The sequence below is a fragment of the Chlamydotis macqueenii genome, chromosome 3, assembly GCF_036417535.1.
Source record: "Chlamydotis macqueenii isolate bChlMac1 chromosome 3, bChlMac1.mat, whole genome shotgun sequence".
In the NCBI taxonomy this organism is placed as follows: domain Eukaryota; kingdom Metazoa; phylum Chordata; class Aves; order Otidiformes; family Otididae; genus Chlamydotis; species Chlamydotis macqueenii.
In genome coordinates, this window is record NC_141558.1 from 126,249,888 (window position 1) to 126,266,687 (window position 16,800).

The 16,800-nt window shown below is 57.9% G+C and overlaps 2 protein-coding genes and 1 long non-coding RNA gene across 3 annotated transcripts; 2 read left to right on the plus strand and 1 right to left on the minus strand.

Annotated features, from left to right (window-relative positions):
* The first annotated feature begins 477 nt into the window (after positions 1-477).
* On the plus strand, positions 478-1,271 carry LOC147601490 (uncharacterized). Its single transcript, XR_015258267.1, has 3 exons — positions 478-681; positions 884-1,033; positions 1,135-1,271. It is a non-coding gene; the product is annotated as an uncharacterized LOC147601490 (long non-coding RNA).
* Positions 1,272-1,274: 3 nt separating this feature from the next.
* On the minus strand, positions 1,275-8,801 carry LOC147601491 (uncharacterized). The gene is made up of 7 exons (XM_086745631.1): positions 8,620-8,801; positions 8,338-8,527; positions 4,935-8,180; positions 4,091-4,261; positions 3,634-3,806; positions 3,381-3,498; positions 1,275-2,390 (listed from the first exon to the last, which is right to left on the minus strand). The coding sequence occupies exons 1-7, from the start codon at positions 8,793-8,795 to the stop codon at positions 2,130-2,132; spliced, it is 4,335 nt and encodes a 1,444-aa protein (XP_086601757.1). The 5' UTR covers positions 8,796-8,801; the 3' UTR covers positions 1,275-2,129.
* A 396-nt stretch (positions 8,802-9,197) lies between these two features.
* NAPB (NSF attachment protein beta) lies at positions 9,198-16,668 on the plus strand. The gene is made up of 11 exons (XM_086744270.1): positions 9,198-9,313; positions 10,563-10,642; positions 11,003-11,119; positions 11,710-11,756; positions 11,861-11,938; positions 12,287-12,342; positions 12,596-12,680; positions 13,287-13,391; positions 13,661-13,729; positions 14,099-14,149; positions 14,635-16,668. The coding sequence occupies exons 1-11, from the start codon at positions 9,216-9,218 to the stop codon at positions 14,737-14,739; spliced, it is 891 nt and encodes a 296-aa protein (XP_086600396.1). The 5' UTR covers positions 9,198-9,215; the 3' UTR covers positions 14,740-16,668.
* Positions 16,669-16,800: the final 132 nt, after the last annotated feature.

Consider the following 16,800-nt stretch of genomic DNA (forward strand, 5'->3'; position numbering starts at 1 on the left):
TGGTTTCTTGTGTCTGGCACTGACGAGCAGAGCTTGGACGGAGCGAGGGAAGCTGCTCATCTCTGTGTGTGCGAAACAGCGCAGGGGAGATGTGGCTGAGGGCAACAACGGCTTCAGTTCGCCTTCCTCATTTCCCAGGGTGTAACTTGTATTCGTTTTATGATACTTTGAATCGTGCTCACTCAAAATAATTGAAAAGTAGACAACAGAGGTGAAACTTTGTAGTTATTTTGGAGTAATCTCTTAGCCCTGCGTAATCACTAATTATCACTTCGTCATCTGGTGACAAGGTTGGCTGTTCAAGAATTTTGTCCAAAAACCAAGCCAGCAGAATTAGACAGCAGGGAAAAAGAGAACAAGTTTGGAAGCAGCACATGGATTAACAGGGAAACAAAGAGAAAAAAGTGACAGTATCGAAGCCAAACGCCTGGTTTTGTGAACATACTTGGGAATGCGCGGCTGTAACCTGAAGGTGGTGCTGATGTCATCACTGAATTGGATTTTCTGTGGGGTTTGTTCTTTTTTTTTTTTTTGGAAGTACTGGAAAAATAAGAGTCAAAGGAAAAGCTTTGGTACCAAGAGCAAAATGACATGGGTTCCAGCTGAGATAACTGAAGGATCTCGGGTGGTTTGCCCTCGGTCTGGTTATGAATGCGTTTTGGAGGTGCAGATCAAAACGAGGTGCGTTGTGGTTGTGGGGGACCCAGAGTGCTGGCTCCGAACCCCCGAGATCTGCGGCCGTCTCAGTATCTTTACTACAACACAGGTCTTTGTTTTGGAAAAGAAGGGGTGCAAAGTAAGGAGGAAACGTCCTTTGGAAGGGGCCAGCTAGTCCTTGCAGCCTGTTGTCTCCGCGTGTAACCACCTCTTTCCTTCTTCCCAGGTCCGGTGCACGAGCTGCCTCTCGGCTCTTCCGTGCGCCTGTGCCCGCTGCTTTCTTCGTTGCAGATTTCTTCCCTGCGTCGACGCTTTGGCGTGCCCGCTGCCGCTGCGCTCTCTCAAAACCTGGAGGAGACTCACGGCTACGGCGCAGGTATGGGGCAGGCGGGGACAGTCCTGCCACGCCGGGGTGGGCTGGGAGGGGCCGCAGCCACCAAGTCTGATCCGCTGTGCGACGGATTGCGCGTTCCGCAGGGGAGGCTCGTTTCCGTCTCTTCCGCAAGTGCAGCGCGCTGGCGTGGAGCGGCGTTTCCCTCGGACACTTGGCAACTCCCGCTCCGGAGTTGAGAGCACGGTAACAGAAGCAGCCGGTGTCATCGGCCCTCGATGCTATGAGGTGGGTGACCATCAACACTGAATGTTTTACTCTGGGTGAAGAGAGTCCCGGGGCTGAGAGGGATTTTGGGAGGAAAGTCTCATTTCCCGGCGGGATAGGCTGAGTCGGGGGCAGCAGGTGAGACGAAACGCTCCCCGCTCCTACGAGCCTTGGAGATGTGAGAGAGTAAAATGTCTCTGACCTTGTCTGCTCTCTGCGCTGCAGAAAGACGGAGAGTTGGTAGATCACCGCCTGGTGTTTGCTGCCCCGTGGTAAAATTGGAAAGTAATGTTATTGAAAGTAAGATAATGAAGGTGCCCCATCAAATGCTGTCTTCCCTGTATCAGCGTTTGCCAAAGGAAAAAAAAAAAAAGCCTGGCTGACCTCCTAAGAGCTGAGCTGGGGGTGGGCAGTATACGAATATAAAGAATTTCATTCCCGCTCGGCCCCGCTTGGTGGCCACTCATTCTAGAGCAATGGTTTCAGAAGGACTTCTCGTGCCAGCTAACAAAGAGCAGTGAATGATATTTTGCCGTTTGACTGGGTCGTAAAGCTCTTCCCCGAGTCCCATGTCCTCTGTGGGTCGGCATCACGTCTTATTGCTCAGCTTCCAAGCCCATCTGGACAAGAGGCCTCCGGAAATAACGCTGGCATGTGGCGTCGTTTTATTCTCCTCTTTGTTCGGTCGCCAAAAGGAAGCAGTGTCTCTGCGGGGTGGGATTTGCCACAGGAGGAGCGGCCAGCACACAAAAACCCTTTTTCAGGCCTTGCGCTCTCCGTCTTCCTGTGAGAGCAGCTCTGGCAGAAGAGCCGCGAGCCGGGAGGAGCGCAGCGCGAGGCGCGTTCTCTCTGCCTTCAGCAGAAGTCCCCGTTTTCACGGGTGGCTGTCCGTAATTGTACGTCCTTTAATAGGTTTGGGATGCTCGGGGCTGTTCTTGGTCTGAGGTGACTGTTCTCGCACCATAGCCATCAGGGTGGGTTCAGCCCGTGCCCGAGTCTTGCGGAGCCCTAATTCGTCCCTGTCTGAGTTTAACGACTCCTTGGCTCTATGCCACAACAAATTTTTTCTCCACTGCGTGCAGAAAGCTGCTACTGCCTCTTCTTCTTCAGAGCCAGGCGGGGGCTGTCGCAAACCCTGTTAGGAGGAAGCAAAACATTCGCATGCTTTAATGTGACGTTACGTTGAACTGGTTTAAAATACCTTAAATGATATGAAAGTCTGAACTGATCGATGTGTGTGCGACCAATTTGGCATCTTCACCGGTTAGTGCTTAAAAAATGCTTAAAAACCTGCTTGCAGAGAGACAGAAGGAACACAGTACAGTTAGTTTAGTGGTATTTTAGGGGAAACATCCGGGTCAGAAAGGATTTTAATCTAGACAACCGAGATAAAAGATAGTTACTTCAGGCTGACATCAGCCAAGTAAAAAAAAAATTGACATATATAGCGTGTTTTTAGCCGTGCGGGCAATTCACCGCAGGAGGAGTGTTTCCACGCTTGTGGCTAATTTTCCATCAAATAGGGTTCTAATCAAAAGCACGTCCCTTTCGAAAAGACGTGCCGCAGCTCAGCAAGAGTTGTAGGGTTATAGGGGAGGCTAGGGCACACGTTGAAAAATGGCATTGGTGGAGTCTGGTTGTGTTTGCACTTGTTTTCTGCGAGCTTTCGGGTAAAGCCTGCTCTCACAAACTGTTTCCAGTCGGATCCGTTGGCTGTCCTTGGCAGCTGCAAGGGAAGCTCGTGGGAGTTTTGATCTAAGCTCATCCTGAGACAACATAAAGACTAAGAGTGATGTGGACCGCTTCCAAATAACGGCCTCCGACGAGATGCTGCTGCTCTCCTGTCCCAAAAATGAAATGGGAAGAGGACCGGCTGAAGACGACTGCAGAGTTGGTGGCACCTACGGAGCAGAGTCTGTGCCTGGAAAGATACGTCGCAGGCTTTGGAAACATTGACAGAAAGGCGTAAAATAAAAACAACACAGGAGGAATCTTTATCCCCAGCTGGAGTCAGAGGTCCCGCGGCAGCCGGCTCCCACCTCCCACGCCCAGACGTGGCCGTAGGAGCTCCCCACAGCGTGGACCCGCCTTGCGAAACCTATTTGACGCCGTCGGCGTTACTTACTTTGATACACGCTGCCTCGGCTGCCTTCAGAACGTGCGAAACCGCGTGAATTAGGTTCTGCGCGTTGCTCACGAGCAGTTCAGAAGAGGACTTGCTCTCCGCAGTGACCGCTTTGACCCTTAAAAGACATTTGAAAGGATTTTGTTGGAAGAGGATCAGTGCGCCTCCCCTGTCCGTCACCTCTGGAGACCCACCTCCTCGAGAAGAGGGCCACCAACCTTGGGAGAGACGGTCCTCGACCCCGGCGACTCACCGGGCCACGATGCCGAGCTGGCTGCTGACGGTGTGGGTGTGCTCTGCGGCGCACAGCAGCTCCGCAGAGCACCTCTCGTCGAGGCAGTGCTTCGCAACGACGCGGCCAAACTTAACCAACACCCGCCCGTCGGAAGCGATTCGCTTTGCGCAGGCGACGAGCTGGTCCTTGCTCTAAAACAAAATAGAAATGCATGAGTTTGGGGAGAGAAGGAGAAAAAAAAGACCACTTTTCCTGCCGGACAGGAAGCCCGGATACATTGTGAAACAAGGAAAGGACTGGACGCCAGGTTCCCATCTGGTCAGAAAGAATTAATTTCTAGTGTTTTGCATAAATTTAGCTGGTGCCACTCTTACAAGAGCAGGGTAGTGCAGGGGTTTCAGCGGGCACTGGGCTTTGACTCTGCTCTTGAGGGGAAAAAAACGTGCTGAGGTGGAGGGGGGGCAACTCTCCATACCAAAATGGGGCCCTTCTTCCTCAGGAACTGAGTCATGTGCAGCATCCTCGTTGCCATGTCCTTGGTGACCTGGGGCATCTTGCTGGGGCCGCCCTGCCACGTGTCACTGTTTTCTCTCTGGTGCTTCGCAGGGCTGCTGGCGAGGGAGACGCTGGGAGGACCGTTCCGGTGCTGCGGAGACAAGAACTGAACAGATCGGAAGCCTGGGGCGTGCAGACGCAGCCATGCCGAGAAGTCTCTGCCTTGCGCGTTTCTGGAGCAGGTTTTGGTGAGTAAAGGAGAGAGCCGCTCGCCACCTCCCTGGGTCTGCTCTGCCTTCCCAGCCAGCCCTCCTCTCCCCTGCCTTCACCCGCGGCGGGACGATCAAATCCCAGCGCCGTCGTCTCCCGGAGCCGTCTCCAAATGGCTGGTAGCTGTCGCGTGAGCTGACAGCGGCGGCGGGTGAGAATTAACGATTAAGTGCTGTGAACCACTCCACTGAGTGGGCTGGATTGTCTTGCTGCAGCCGCTGCCGGCTCCCGACAAGCGGCCGCTGTGGTTGCGGGGAGGTGAGCTGAGCAGAGACGGGTCGTGGTTCAGGGGAGGGAGAGCACTACGGCCCCCTGCTCCTCAGAAACGGCGTTCTGGGGACGAGTTTGTTTTGCGCAAGGCCGTCCGGCAGATCAGATATCCAGCACTCAGCTGGGCAGGGCAGCCTGCAACCTGATCTCACTTGAAGGTGAGCAGGGGGTTGGAGTGCTGACCTCCAGAGGTCCCTGCCAGCATCACCTAACGCTCCACGGTGTGACGAACAGGACTCACAGCCCTGACCGTCGCCTGACGGGGGGGGGAAACGCTACTGTACCATTTCAGGTGCCTCCCCGGCGGCTCCGCTTCCTCCTCCGCTCCCACTCGGGCGAGTTTCTGCTGACGTGGTACGGCTCAGGGCGTCAAGCTCTCGGGCTGGGAAGAGCTTGGCCGTGCCGTTGCGTTGTTTTGGAGTGCGCCGGTCCCCCGCGTTCTGCAGGTGCTGTCCGATGAGCCGCAGCACGTGTCCGCTGATGCCCCGCGCAGCCTGCAGCTGCGTGACGAGGTAGTGCGCCTGTGCTGACCAGTACCAGACGATGCTGTCCAGGCGGAGACGCCCTTCGTCCCGATGGCTCTGGAAGAGCTGGCCGGCGCTGCCCACTGCCTCAGACGTCAGGACCAGGAGGTGGTCTGCCACGGAGAGCAGGTTCTCCTGCGACTGCAGTTGAGTGCTGGCCTCCAGAACGTCTTGGAGAGTGGCTTTGACCCACCGAACATTGGCCGTTAGCCGGCTTGCCTTCTCTTCAAAGGCCTGTTTGCTCCTCTCCCTCTCCTCTTGAGAAAGGGGGGACAGGGCTGGTCCAACGACGTCTCGGATGACCCGCAGGTATTCGCCGTTGACCTTCTGCAGGTGGAGCAATAACGCTTTGGCCCTGAGGGCCAAGTCTCGCTGCAGGAGCTCAAAGCGAACGTGCAAGCTGGCAGCAGGCAGCAGGGAGACTGCGAGGATATCGGAGGCCTCCAGCAACGCTTCCATTAGCACCTTTATCTCCTCCCTGAGCGCTAGGATTTCACCGCGATCACCACCTTCAGCGCAGGACAAGCAGGAGAGCCGAGCGGCCTCCTGCAGCCGCAGGGAGTTCTCGGAGGCAGCAGCCAAGAGGCTCCGCGGGCAAAGCTTGTTCTCCACAGCGTCCCTCAGCTCCCTGAGGAAGAGGAGGTCCCTGCCGATGAAGCGATCCACGGCGCCCAGCAGGACCCGCATGCTGACGGCCCACTGGACGCAGCGCAGCTCCAGGCTGGCCTTTCCCACACTGCAGGAGCCCTGGAAGGAGGCGGCTTTCTCCAGTAACGCTTTGGTGACCATCTGAGCACGTGAAAACTTGGCTTGGACCTGCAGAAAGCTCTCCCGGACGTCGGGGGAAGTGGGATTTCCCATAGCGCAGGCCGTGCTCGCGATGTCTCCCGCGAACTGAACTGCTCCGGCTAAACCCGTCACGGTCTCCTCCAAAGCCTGCTTGCCGCTCGGGAAGTCGGCAGACGAGATAAAGCCCAGCACTTGCTGAGACAGGCGGTACCAGGAGCCTGCCGCGGCTGCCAGGCACTCCTTGGTCTGGCAGATCCTTTCGGAGAGCGTGAGTGCCGTTCGGAGAAGTTTTCCTGGAGGAGGACGCTGCCCCAGGGCCGTTTCCCTGGCCAGGCCGATGACACGCGGTGTCAGTAAGGCAATCTTCTGGTACTGCCCCAGCCTCTCCATCTGGGGAGCCTCTGCAACGGGCAGCGCTTCTTTCGCCGCCTCGATACAGCCCTCGGAGAGCTCCAGCAAGGCGGAGCAAGCGGCGTTGACGGCTGCCGTATCGTGGGTGCTCGTCGCCACCAGGAGAGCCGCGATGACGGGGTGCGTGTCTCCTGTCCTTGGGACAGCATCCGCGTGTCCGTTTCCTGGAGACAGACGACTTGAGACGGCTTCTCGCAAGGCGGCCTCGCCGGTAACGGTTTTCAGGCCAGCAGGCGACGGGCTGAGCTCAAGCGCCTTCGCAACATCAGCGCTTCGCACTCGGTCTCGCAGAGGGCTGAGGACGTCTGGGTGGTTGGAGCCGTCCAGCCCGTCTCGGACGCGGCGGGCAGCATCCAGCAGGCAGCTGGCTGCCTTTGAGAAGACGTCCCTAGTTTGGAGGTGGGAGAGGCTCTCCGGACAAAGGGCTGCGACCGCTTTCAGCTCAAGGATGGAGCCGGCCAGTTGCTCAACCCAAACCAGCAAGCCGTTCCTGAAAATGGGGTCCGTGGCTCCATCCGCGTACCTGGCGGCGGCTCCCACCGCCCACCGAGCCCAGCTGCAGAGGCGAGCCGCGTGCCAAGAGAGCCTCGCGGGGTCCTGACTTGCCAGGGCCTTTTCACACCGTTCCCTGTGCTTGGCCATTTCCCGGACGGACAGCTGAAGGAATTCCCTCGTGCCGACCGTCTCCTCGAAACGCCGCAGGAGGTTTTCGGTCGTCCCGGCCCAGGCGTGGGCCAAGGACCGCAGCCGCTCGGCGGCGCTCCTGCGGGCTGTGTTTCCGCCCATTTCCGCGAGCAGCGGAGGGAGGCTGGCGAGGAGCCTCTTCAAATACTCCACTTCTTCAACAATTTCACGAGCGGTTCGGGTTTCGGTGCACCTGGCCAGGACAAAATCTGCCGCTCTGAGCATCTGCTGGGCCTGCGCGAAGAAGCTGGCCGCGAGGGGCTGAAGCTGCTTTAAAAATCCTCCTTGTCCTGCTGGAAAACGCCCTGTGCCGGCAAGGCTGAGGGCCTCTTCAACCAACCGCCTCAGGGGCTCCTTCCCCTCCAGGAAGGCGTGGAGGACTTGGCACAGAGTAGCTGCGAGCGCTGCCCGGTCGAGCTTCTCCAGCTCCTCTCTCATGGTCCGACATTCCTTCTGCAGGCTGCTTTCTCCCGGGCTTGGCCCCGCCCGGCCCTCCTGCCGGCTTAGGTGGCTGCGGATTCTCTTCCTCAGCCGGAGCAGATCCCAGCAACCTTTTACCAGCTCCGCCTTCAGATCCGGCCGGGATGAGTCTGCTAGAAGCACGCAGTGGAAAACGACCGCTTCCACGTGAGAGCCGAACTCGCCGTCGGAGAGGCGCGCGGGGTCCGGGCGAGAGAGGAGAGCCAGCAGCCTGCTGACGTGCTGGGAGAAGGTCCCGTCTCTGTCCCGCGGCTCCCCGCTGCCCGTATCGTCGAGGAGCAGGGACGTGAGCTCTTTGATGGTCCTCTCGGTCAGCCGGAACGCGTACTCTTTGGAGAGGCTGGCTCGCCCGTCCCGGGAGCGTTTAAGATGGCTGCGCTTGGCCGCGTGGAGCAAAGGGACGCACTTCTGAAGGAGCCGCAAAGTCTGGGCCAGGCTCTTCTTTCGAGGACAGTCTCGGAGTTCCTGGAGGTGCCTGGCTGTCAGATCGCTCAGCAGAAGCAAGGCCTCGGAGAAGGCCCGCAACGCAGCCAGCAGTCCTGGCACGTCCCCCGCATCCCGCAGCGCGCTCAGGCGCTCCGAAAGCCGGCTGGCAGCCCGAATGACCTTCCTCGCCCCAGCAGCTTCTTCCATCTGAAGGATCTAATCAGGAAAACAAAAAAAAAACCAAACAAACCAGCAGAAAATCTGCTCAGAGCGGGTAAGGCTCGGAATCGCCGTTGAGCGTTTCTTCCCGTGCGCAGCCAAGGCAGCAGCGCGGCCCCGGCAGCGAAGAGCCGCGCGTTTTGCTCGCCGTTACCTTCCCCGTCTCCGTTAAGACCCTCTTCGGCGACGCGGCCAGCTCCTCCCTGCTCCTGGGGTTCTCCGGCCGTCCGCGGAGCTCGCGGGGCGCCGGCAGCACGCGCCTGCCCGCCGGGATGAGGGGCTCGGCTGCGGGACGCGTCTCCTCCTCCTGCTCCAACGCCTCGGCGCCGGACTCCTCGGCCAACCTGGAAGGCAAGCTGCCGGGCTCGGCTCCTCGCCGGCCCGTGAGTGCCCACCTCGCGCCGGTAGCCCCACCAAAGACGCCCACCGGACTCACCGTCTCGCAACAGAAGCGAGTTTTTCGGCGGTGGCCCTGGCTGAGCTCCCCGCGTTCTCCCCCAAACTGGGAGAGGCCTGCAGCGTCCCCTGTTCCCGTTCCAGGGCCGTGGGGCAGAGGATCCTCTGAACGGCCTCGCTGTCCCTTGGGAGCCCGTGCGAGTGAACAGGCTCCATCGCCCGGAAAAGGGAAACGAGACCTGGGAATGTTCGGGAGCCGGTTTGGAGAGCGGCTCCCGGCTTCGCTTTCTCCCGGCGCCTTCCGCCGCCAGCTCGGCTCCATGGAAACGCTGGGGGGGGGGGCGCGGGGTGATGACGCCATCGCGGGGCGCCCGGCCGCGGGGCACGCTGGGAGATGTAGTCCGCAGCGCGGCTCGGGCCTTGGCTGCGGCGGCTGCAGAGTTTAAAAAAAAAAAAAATTTTTTTATATATATATATGTATATAAAAAAGTGGTTTCTCCCCACTGCCCCCTCCCCCCGCAGCCCGCAAGCACACGCAGCGCCGCGCACGCCCCGCCCCCGCGCACGCGCCCGCCGGCCCGGTGCAGCCCCGGCGGAGGAGGAGGAGGAGGAGGAGGAGGAGGAAGGCCGGCCGCGATGGACAGCACGGGCAAGGAGCGGGAGGCCGTGCAGCTGATGGCGGAGGCCGAGAAGCGGGTGAAGGGGTCCCACTCCTTCCTGCGGGGGCTCTTCGGGTGAGGGGGGGTCCCAAAAGGGGGACGGGGGGGTGGTCTCAAGGGTGGGGGGGTTCCCAAGGGTGGGGGGGGGTGCAAGGGAGCTCCTGTCCCCGCCCGTCCCTGCGTGGGTGGGGGTCCGGCTCAGCCCCTGCGGGTGGGGGGGGGGGCCGCGGAGCACAGCCCCCCCCCCCGTGGGTGGGCACAGCGGTGCGATGAGCTGGCCCGGCCTCTGCCCGCGGGGCGGCCAGGGAGGGCGAGACCCCCGGCAAACCGCAAAGCCGGGTGGTTTTACCCCAAATCCGCCGTTCCCGCGGCTGGCAGAGCCGTGCCCGGCGTCGCTGTAAAGAACAAGCGGGTTTGGCCGCCTCCATCTTGCCGCTTTATTTTGGTTTGGTTTTTTTTTTTTAAAGAAAAGAGGATTTGGGGAGCGATGCCCCTGCGGAGGCCGCGGTGTTTCCAAACAGCAGCCTGGAAAGATGTACCGTTAAAAATAAATTCCTCCCCGGCAGATTAAGCGGGCAGGGCGTGCTCCAGGGGCGTAATCCGGATGGCAAACGGCAGAGATTTCCAGAGGCGAATTCCTCGTTTTCTTCAGCTAAAAATAGAGCCAAGAAAAATGGCTTTTTTTTTTTTTTTGCAGGGATGAAAAGGTGGCGGGTGACTTCGCCCTCGGCGTCCTCCCGCGAAGCGTTACTGCCGGCCGGGTTTTTTCCTGGAGAGCTCCATTAGCTTGCGCAAGCGCTTTTATTTTAATTTTTATTTATTTATTTTTTTTTAATTTTTTTTCGACTAAAAGGCTGAGATCAGCCCGGTTTTGGATGCCTTGCAGGGTGTAGCGTTACATCGCGCCGCCTCCCTCGGCTTTAGTTCACGTTCAAGGGCACGGAGCGGTCCGAAAAATCCTGCCTGTGCTTAGAAATGAAACGGGGCGGCTGCCAGAAGGAAAAAGGGGAAAAAAAAAAAAAAAATTAAAAAAAAAAGGCAGTAATAAATATCGTCACCTCCCGTGCTCCGGCCCTTCCCAGGGCCCGCAGGGCTGCGCGCTACGGAGGGCAGTGCCGCGCCGGCGGGAGCGAGACGGTGATGAAATCTGCGTTTAATTAACAAAAATGTTGAACTCCTCTCTCTCGAGTGGGTTTCCCTCTGCTTTCTCTGAAAAAAAAATAAAAATCTCACCTCCGCCGCGGTAACGCGCCGGCACCCCCCCCCCCGAGGGAGCGTCACCGTTCCGAGGGTGGCGTCAGGGGCTCGTTTCGCTGCGTTTCAGGGGCAACACCCGGGTGGAGGAGGCCTGCGAAATGTACACCAGGGCTGCCAACATGTTCAAGATCGCCAAAAATTGGAGCGGTGAGTGGAGAGCGGCGACCCGCGAAGGCCCCGGCGTCTTCCTACGGATGTCGTACATCCCGGGTCGTTTCCATGGGGACGCTCCCTGTGGCGATGCGGTTCCCTGCGGCGATTTCCGTATCGGGAGGGTGGGGGGGGGTGGGAAGCGAGATCCGGCGGACTGGGAGATGCGCGGCGCAGCCGGCAGCGAGGGCGAACGCGCCAGCTGCGAGGGATCAGCCCCGCGCAGACCAGCACGGCGCCTGGACGCGAACCGTCTGGGGTCGTTGGCGTTTCGCCCTCTCCGCGTCCCGGGAGAGGTGATGTGCTTTTTGCGGCGGTCCCGCTCCTCACGGGTTTCGGCGTGCGCTTCTCTCCCAGCCGCAGGGAACGCGTTCTGTCAGGCGGCCAAGCTGCACATGCAGCTGCAGAGCAAACACGACTCGGCCACCAGCTTCGTGGACGCCGGGAACGCCTACAAAAAAGCGGACCCGCAAGGTAAGGGCAGCGAAATCCGGGATTGCGTCTCGCAAAGCCGCTTAGCGGCGGGGGATGCGCTGCGCCAAGGCTCTCGGTAGTCGCCGGCTCTGCGGGGCCGCGGAGCCTGGCTGCAGGCTTCCCAAAAGCCGCGATACCTCCCGCTTTTCTGCCGCGTGGAACGGCGCGCGTAGGGGTGTCGTCTCGAGGTGATCTCCGGCGATCACTGAAGACGCCGGTAATACAGTTTTAGCACAGAAAACCACCCAAATTTCCTGGAAAAAGGCAGCCCCTGCACGTTTCCGGAATCGGCGTTTTGATTTTTGCCCTGTTGGAGGACGCGGCCTGACAAACCCGGGCTACGAGCCATTTGTATTTTGCCCATCCTAATTTTTGACCGTTACCTTTCCGCATCAGGAGGTTTTGCCCGGGCGAACCGGACAAAATGTCCTTCCAGACGTACAGCCGCGCGCGAGTAGGTGTTTATTGAGGTTTGCGGTCTGGTGGAACGCTGCCGAGATGTGGTTTTTTCGGAGGGAGGGGAGGGCTTGGGCTGGGAGGGCTGACGCGCTGGCTGACTTTGTCGTTTTTCCTGAACACTCATGCTGCAGAGGCCATCAACTGCTTAAATGCAGCTATCGATATCTACACCGACATGGTAAGAGGCCGCTCCGGCAGCTCGCCGACCCGAGACGCAGCTCGGTCAACGCCGAGCGCGCTGGGCGGAGGCGTCTCAGCCGCCACACCCTCTGCCTTCCCCAGGGCCGGTTCACCATCGCCGCCAAGCACCACATCACCATCGCCGAGATCTACGAGGCCGAGCTGGTAGACATCGAAAAGGTAGGGGTGTGGCGGGCGCTGCCGCTGCCGCCACGGCGGTTGCGTTTCCTTCCCCGGCCAGAGCGGCGCCGAGCTCAGCACGGCCGATAAAACCATCCAGCACCAGGCGCCTTTGAGTTTGGGACCGTGAACGAGTTCACGGTCGGATTTCCAAGGGCAGCCCCGTGTTTTCAGCAGCGGCGGCGGCGGCGCCTCGCTCCGCCGGAAAGCCCGCAGCGCGCCGCGCCGCGCCGCCGCTCCCTTCGCAGGCGGAAGGGAAGAGCTTTCGCGAAGGCGGTCACTGCGCGCCGCTCTGCCCGAAAATCGCACTCGAGCAGCGGCGTTCAGGCGCGATGTTTCTCTTTCCAGGCGATTGCGCACTACGAGCAGGCTGCGGACTACTACAAAGGAGAGGAGTCCAACAGGCAAGCGGTCTGCGGGGCTCGCGGCAGGGAAGGGCTGGCGACGGGGATTTATCTTAGGTGGCCGCCTCGCCTGCCGGCCTCTCCTCTCCATGGGTTTTAATTTTGGCCGTTAAAAAGGAAATTCCCCTAATTGGCAGCTTTTGGGTCCCGCTTTCACGTCGGCTGAGCCGTACGGGTAGCGTGTGGGGGTGCCAGGGCCCGGATTCGGTTTTCCCCGGGACACGGTCGCTGACGTTAACGCTGTTGGTTGCAGCTCAGCCAACAAGTGTCTGCTGAAGGTGGCTGCCTACGCCGCGCAGCTGGAGCAGTACCAGAAGGCGATAGAAATCTATGAGCAGGTGAGGACGCGCGTGCTTCGTCCCCCGGGGCGGACATTTATTGAAAATGAAGGGCGGGTCAGCGTGTCGGCCTCGCAAAAAGCCGAGAAGCTCCTAATCTGATTTATTTTGGGGCTGGTTACGCCTTTATGAGCCGTGGTTTGCTCTTTCGCTTTTAAGAGTTGCTTTAAGTCACCCAAGGCGTTTTTTCCCTGAATTCTGTTGTTTCTAGAGAAAGGCCAAGGGAAGGAAATCTATAATTACGCTTTTGATCCTATTTACAAATGTGTTTGGCAGAAAACGTCCCCCTAAATGCGATTGCTCTGCCTTCGTGCCAGGTGTTTCCCTGGGAGTACTGGCAGCGCTGCTTTTGTGCTTTGGTTAAGATGGGAGCAGGTTTTTGTGGGGCTGAGCTTCTCTCCCCTTTCTGCTTCGGACGGGACGTACAGAGGTCACAGCGTGGTACCGCTGACTTGGGGCAGCGGCTCCCCGGGAGGACGGGCTGCCTGGGTTGGGATCAGTTAAAAAAAAAAAATCCCTCTGGCTTCAATCAGCTGTCCTGGTTGTAATTCCGTTCTTGATGATGCGGTTTCCTTTCCCATCCCAACGGTTCCGTGTTGCGCCCAGGTCGGGACAAACACGATGGATAACCCCTTGCTCAAGTACAGCGCGAAGGAGTATTTCTTCAAAGCCGCTCTGTGCCACTTCATCGTGGACGAGCTGAACGCAAAGGTGAGCGGGCTCCGAGCCGTTACCCCGCCCCCCCAAACTCCGCACCCCTCTCCGTCGGGGCTGTTGCCGCCTGAGACGCGTTCCTGCGCACGCGGGGATTGGCGCGGCCGGCGCGCGGACCGAGAGGCTGGAAGTGCCGCGGCGTCAGATCGGATTTACTGTGAACGCTCTCCCGCGCTCTCTGCGCGGTTTTAGGACCGGAGCGGAAAAACTGAACTAACAAGCAAGTAGTTCTGTGAAACGAGGGTGAGGGTTGTCCTCTCTTTCAGCTTGCGCTTGAGAAATATGAAGAAATGTTCCCAGCGTTCACAGACTCCCGGGAGTGCAAGCTATTGAAAGTGAGTAAAGCCGTATTAAACCCTACTCACGCTTGCAAATGCGTGCCGCCCTCTACTCCGTGCTTTTTCACTCAATTTGATCATTATTCAAACATTTTAGAGGACATCAGGCTCCCTCTCCGTTGGGTTTGTATCGGGTTTGTGGCAGCAAGTTGGTTGTTCTATCCAACTTAAAAAAACACCCCAAATAATTTCCGTGTCCACGGCGGGTGGTTTCAACGGGTCGTGAGGTGCCGCTGCCGGCTGTGTGGGTGCCCCGCGGGACGGGCGCGGCGGTCCCTCTCTGCTGGGGACCAGATGCCCGCGCGCCGGCCCCGCGGGGACACGCAGTAACGGAGCGTTGTCTCATTTTTCACGGTGTTCTCCTAGAAACTTCTGGAAGCCCACGAGGAGCAAAACTGCGAGGCGTACACCGAGGCGGTAAGTAGTCACAGAGCGCTAAGATGCGCTCGTGCATGCGGCTTGTTCCTTTTTTATCCTTTTTTTTTTTTTTTTTGTGCGTGCGTGCTGTTAAACGCTGGGTGCGTGTGCTCCGCACGCTGCGGGGCTAAACACCGGGCGCTTCGCGGCTTCACCGTCCCGCCACGAAACAACCCGCGGGAGAGGTGGGCGATGGCAGAGCCGCTGTCCGCCTGTGCCCTAGCAAATCCCAAGCGAAACGCTTCAAAATGACGAGTTTATCATCAAGAACCAAGTAAGATCCTGCCTGGTTCTGCTCCAGCGGCTTGAAAGCGCTCTGTGTGGTTTTGGCTAGACAGATCGCTTTTTAAAAATTTAATTTAATTTTTTTTTCTCTGGGAAGAGTGGAAGTGTTAAAAGAAGACCATCCTTCAAGAGCTGCAGGACGCTGCTTTTGCAGCAGTCTACTTTCTAATAGTTTAAACCATTTTTTTTTCCCCCGACAGGTTAAAGAATTCGACTCAATATCGCGTTTGGATCAGTGGCTCACGACCATGTTGCTTCGCATCAAGAAGTCAATCCAAGGAGAGGGGGACGGGGACCTGAAGTGAACGGCGCGCGGTGTTCGCGGCATGCAGCCTACGCCATCTGTGCTCGTGTTGTTACAGCCAAGGACCGCCGCGGGACACGCGATGAAATACCTAGCGTTCTTTTGTTGCTTACGAACCCCAAGCCGTGTGTGTTTCTTTAGTACCCTGCTCTTTGTCGTGACCGCGGGTAGGTGAGAAGCGATGCTCTGGGTGGCAGCGGCAGAGCTTTCCGAGGCGCGAGAGGCACTTGTGGCAGAAATCCCTCCTTGGTTTGTTCGCTCTGAGCCCCAAGGCTGCACTTCAGCTGCTGTTTATTGTTTTTTTTTTTTCCTGCTGCTCTGTCTTAAGGCCCGGTACCGTTGATTCCAGCATGTAAATACTCCGTGTGCGCCGGCACGGTCCGAATAATTGCTGCTGAGCTGTTGCTGTGTTGTGACCGTTCTCCGTTTCTAAACAGCCCTCTGTCAGACACGCTCGGAGCCGGGTTGGGTTTGGTTTTGTAAACGATGGAGGCGCGCTGCCCCAGTGCCGAGCGCGTTGCGTGGTGGGGGACAGGACCGCTGAGGCTGGTGGCAGTTAGTGGCGTGTTTTGTACGGCAGATCTAAACAGAAAGTGTAAGGTTCTCTATTTTCCTGGTCTATTTTTTCCCCTTTATGTTGTGGCGCGCCCATCCCTCCCACCCCCGTGAATAATAATCTATTTTTCTAACTTTTCGTTTACCCGCGCTCCTGCTGCTGTCTCTGCCTCCGCTCTTCCGTGCGCGCCGGGCGACGCGGTTTGTTTTTGCCCTCGCCGCTGCGTTGTTCCTGTGCCGCGCGGAGGTGCCGACTGAGGCTCGCTGTCGTACGGAAACCTTGTTTGAGCTGCCTGGGTGACAGCTGAAGTGCGTTTGCTTTGGAAAGGTGTAGAGACGTTTAAAAATTCCTGCGGTAATTTTAGAAATGTGTTTGAAAATGTCCGCGTTGTTTAACTAGAGACGATTACGCTACCTATTATTTCCATGCGCATACAGTGAGGATTTTGGGAGCCTCCGCAGCTTGTCACACAGTGTTTCTCTGTCGTGAAGTGCTTTTGGGCTGCACTACTGCTGTGCAAAGACAGAAAAAGTCGTTAATTAATTGCTTTCTTTGGCACAACTGCCGTTTGAGCGGGCCCTTTTCCGTGGCCAGAGCAGGAAGAGCACAGTTGGCCCCCAGCGTTGTTTCTCGTGACGAAGCGATTGTCTCTGGCCCCCAGCACGCCGGCTTTCACCCTTTTTTGGTTTTAATCGAGATATTTATTGGAGCTGAACGCAGTTTGGCTGATTTTGGTGTAAGGGGTTTAGTTCCCCTACAGTGGTGCTTCACCGCTGGTTTATGAATAAAACCAAAACGCTCCTGGTTACAGGGCAAACTTTTTTTTCTGTGTGGTCCTGGTCTGCGTCCAGCGAGAGACGGGTGCGCGGGGCAGAGGAAGTTCGGGGCTGCGGGCGCAGCTAGCGCAGTAGGTGAGCTTACGGCGAAAGCTGGAGGGGCCAAAGAGGGGAAAAGGGAGGCGTTGGAACCGTTTCTGTTTAATTTACCTCTTTCCTCAGGCGTGAGGTTCGCTTTCCCCGGCGAGTATTTTACGCCTTTTTTTTTGGTTTTTGTTCGCCGTTCCAGTTGTCAGTATTAAACGCGGTTGTGCTGAGATGGTGGCGGACCAGAAGCCCGTAGCCGTGGGGTTGTGCGGTCTGTTCCTGTGCTCTGGAGTAAAATAATTTCAGTTACAAGTGTTAGTCCTCTAGCAGCATGTCCTCCGTGTCTCAGTGGTACGTTGTGACAGTTTTCCAGTGACAATCTGCCACTCCGCTGTTCTTTCCCCCCAGTGCACAACTCTGTACCGTGGAAACTGATTCATGAAACGGCCTTAGCGAGAATCTGATGTTTGTGTAAATCTGTACGTTAATAAAGCGGAAATCATGACTGTGAGTAGCGAGAAGTGTTCTTTCCTGGGAACTGCAAAGCTGGAGCCTGCCGTAAAGCTGCGGCAGGAACGCTTCCCGTTTATTCCGGCACATTTCTCCATGCCCAGCGCTGAGACACCGATCCCCATTTGGGGAA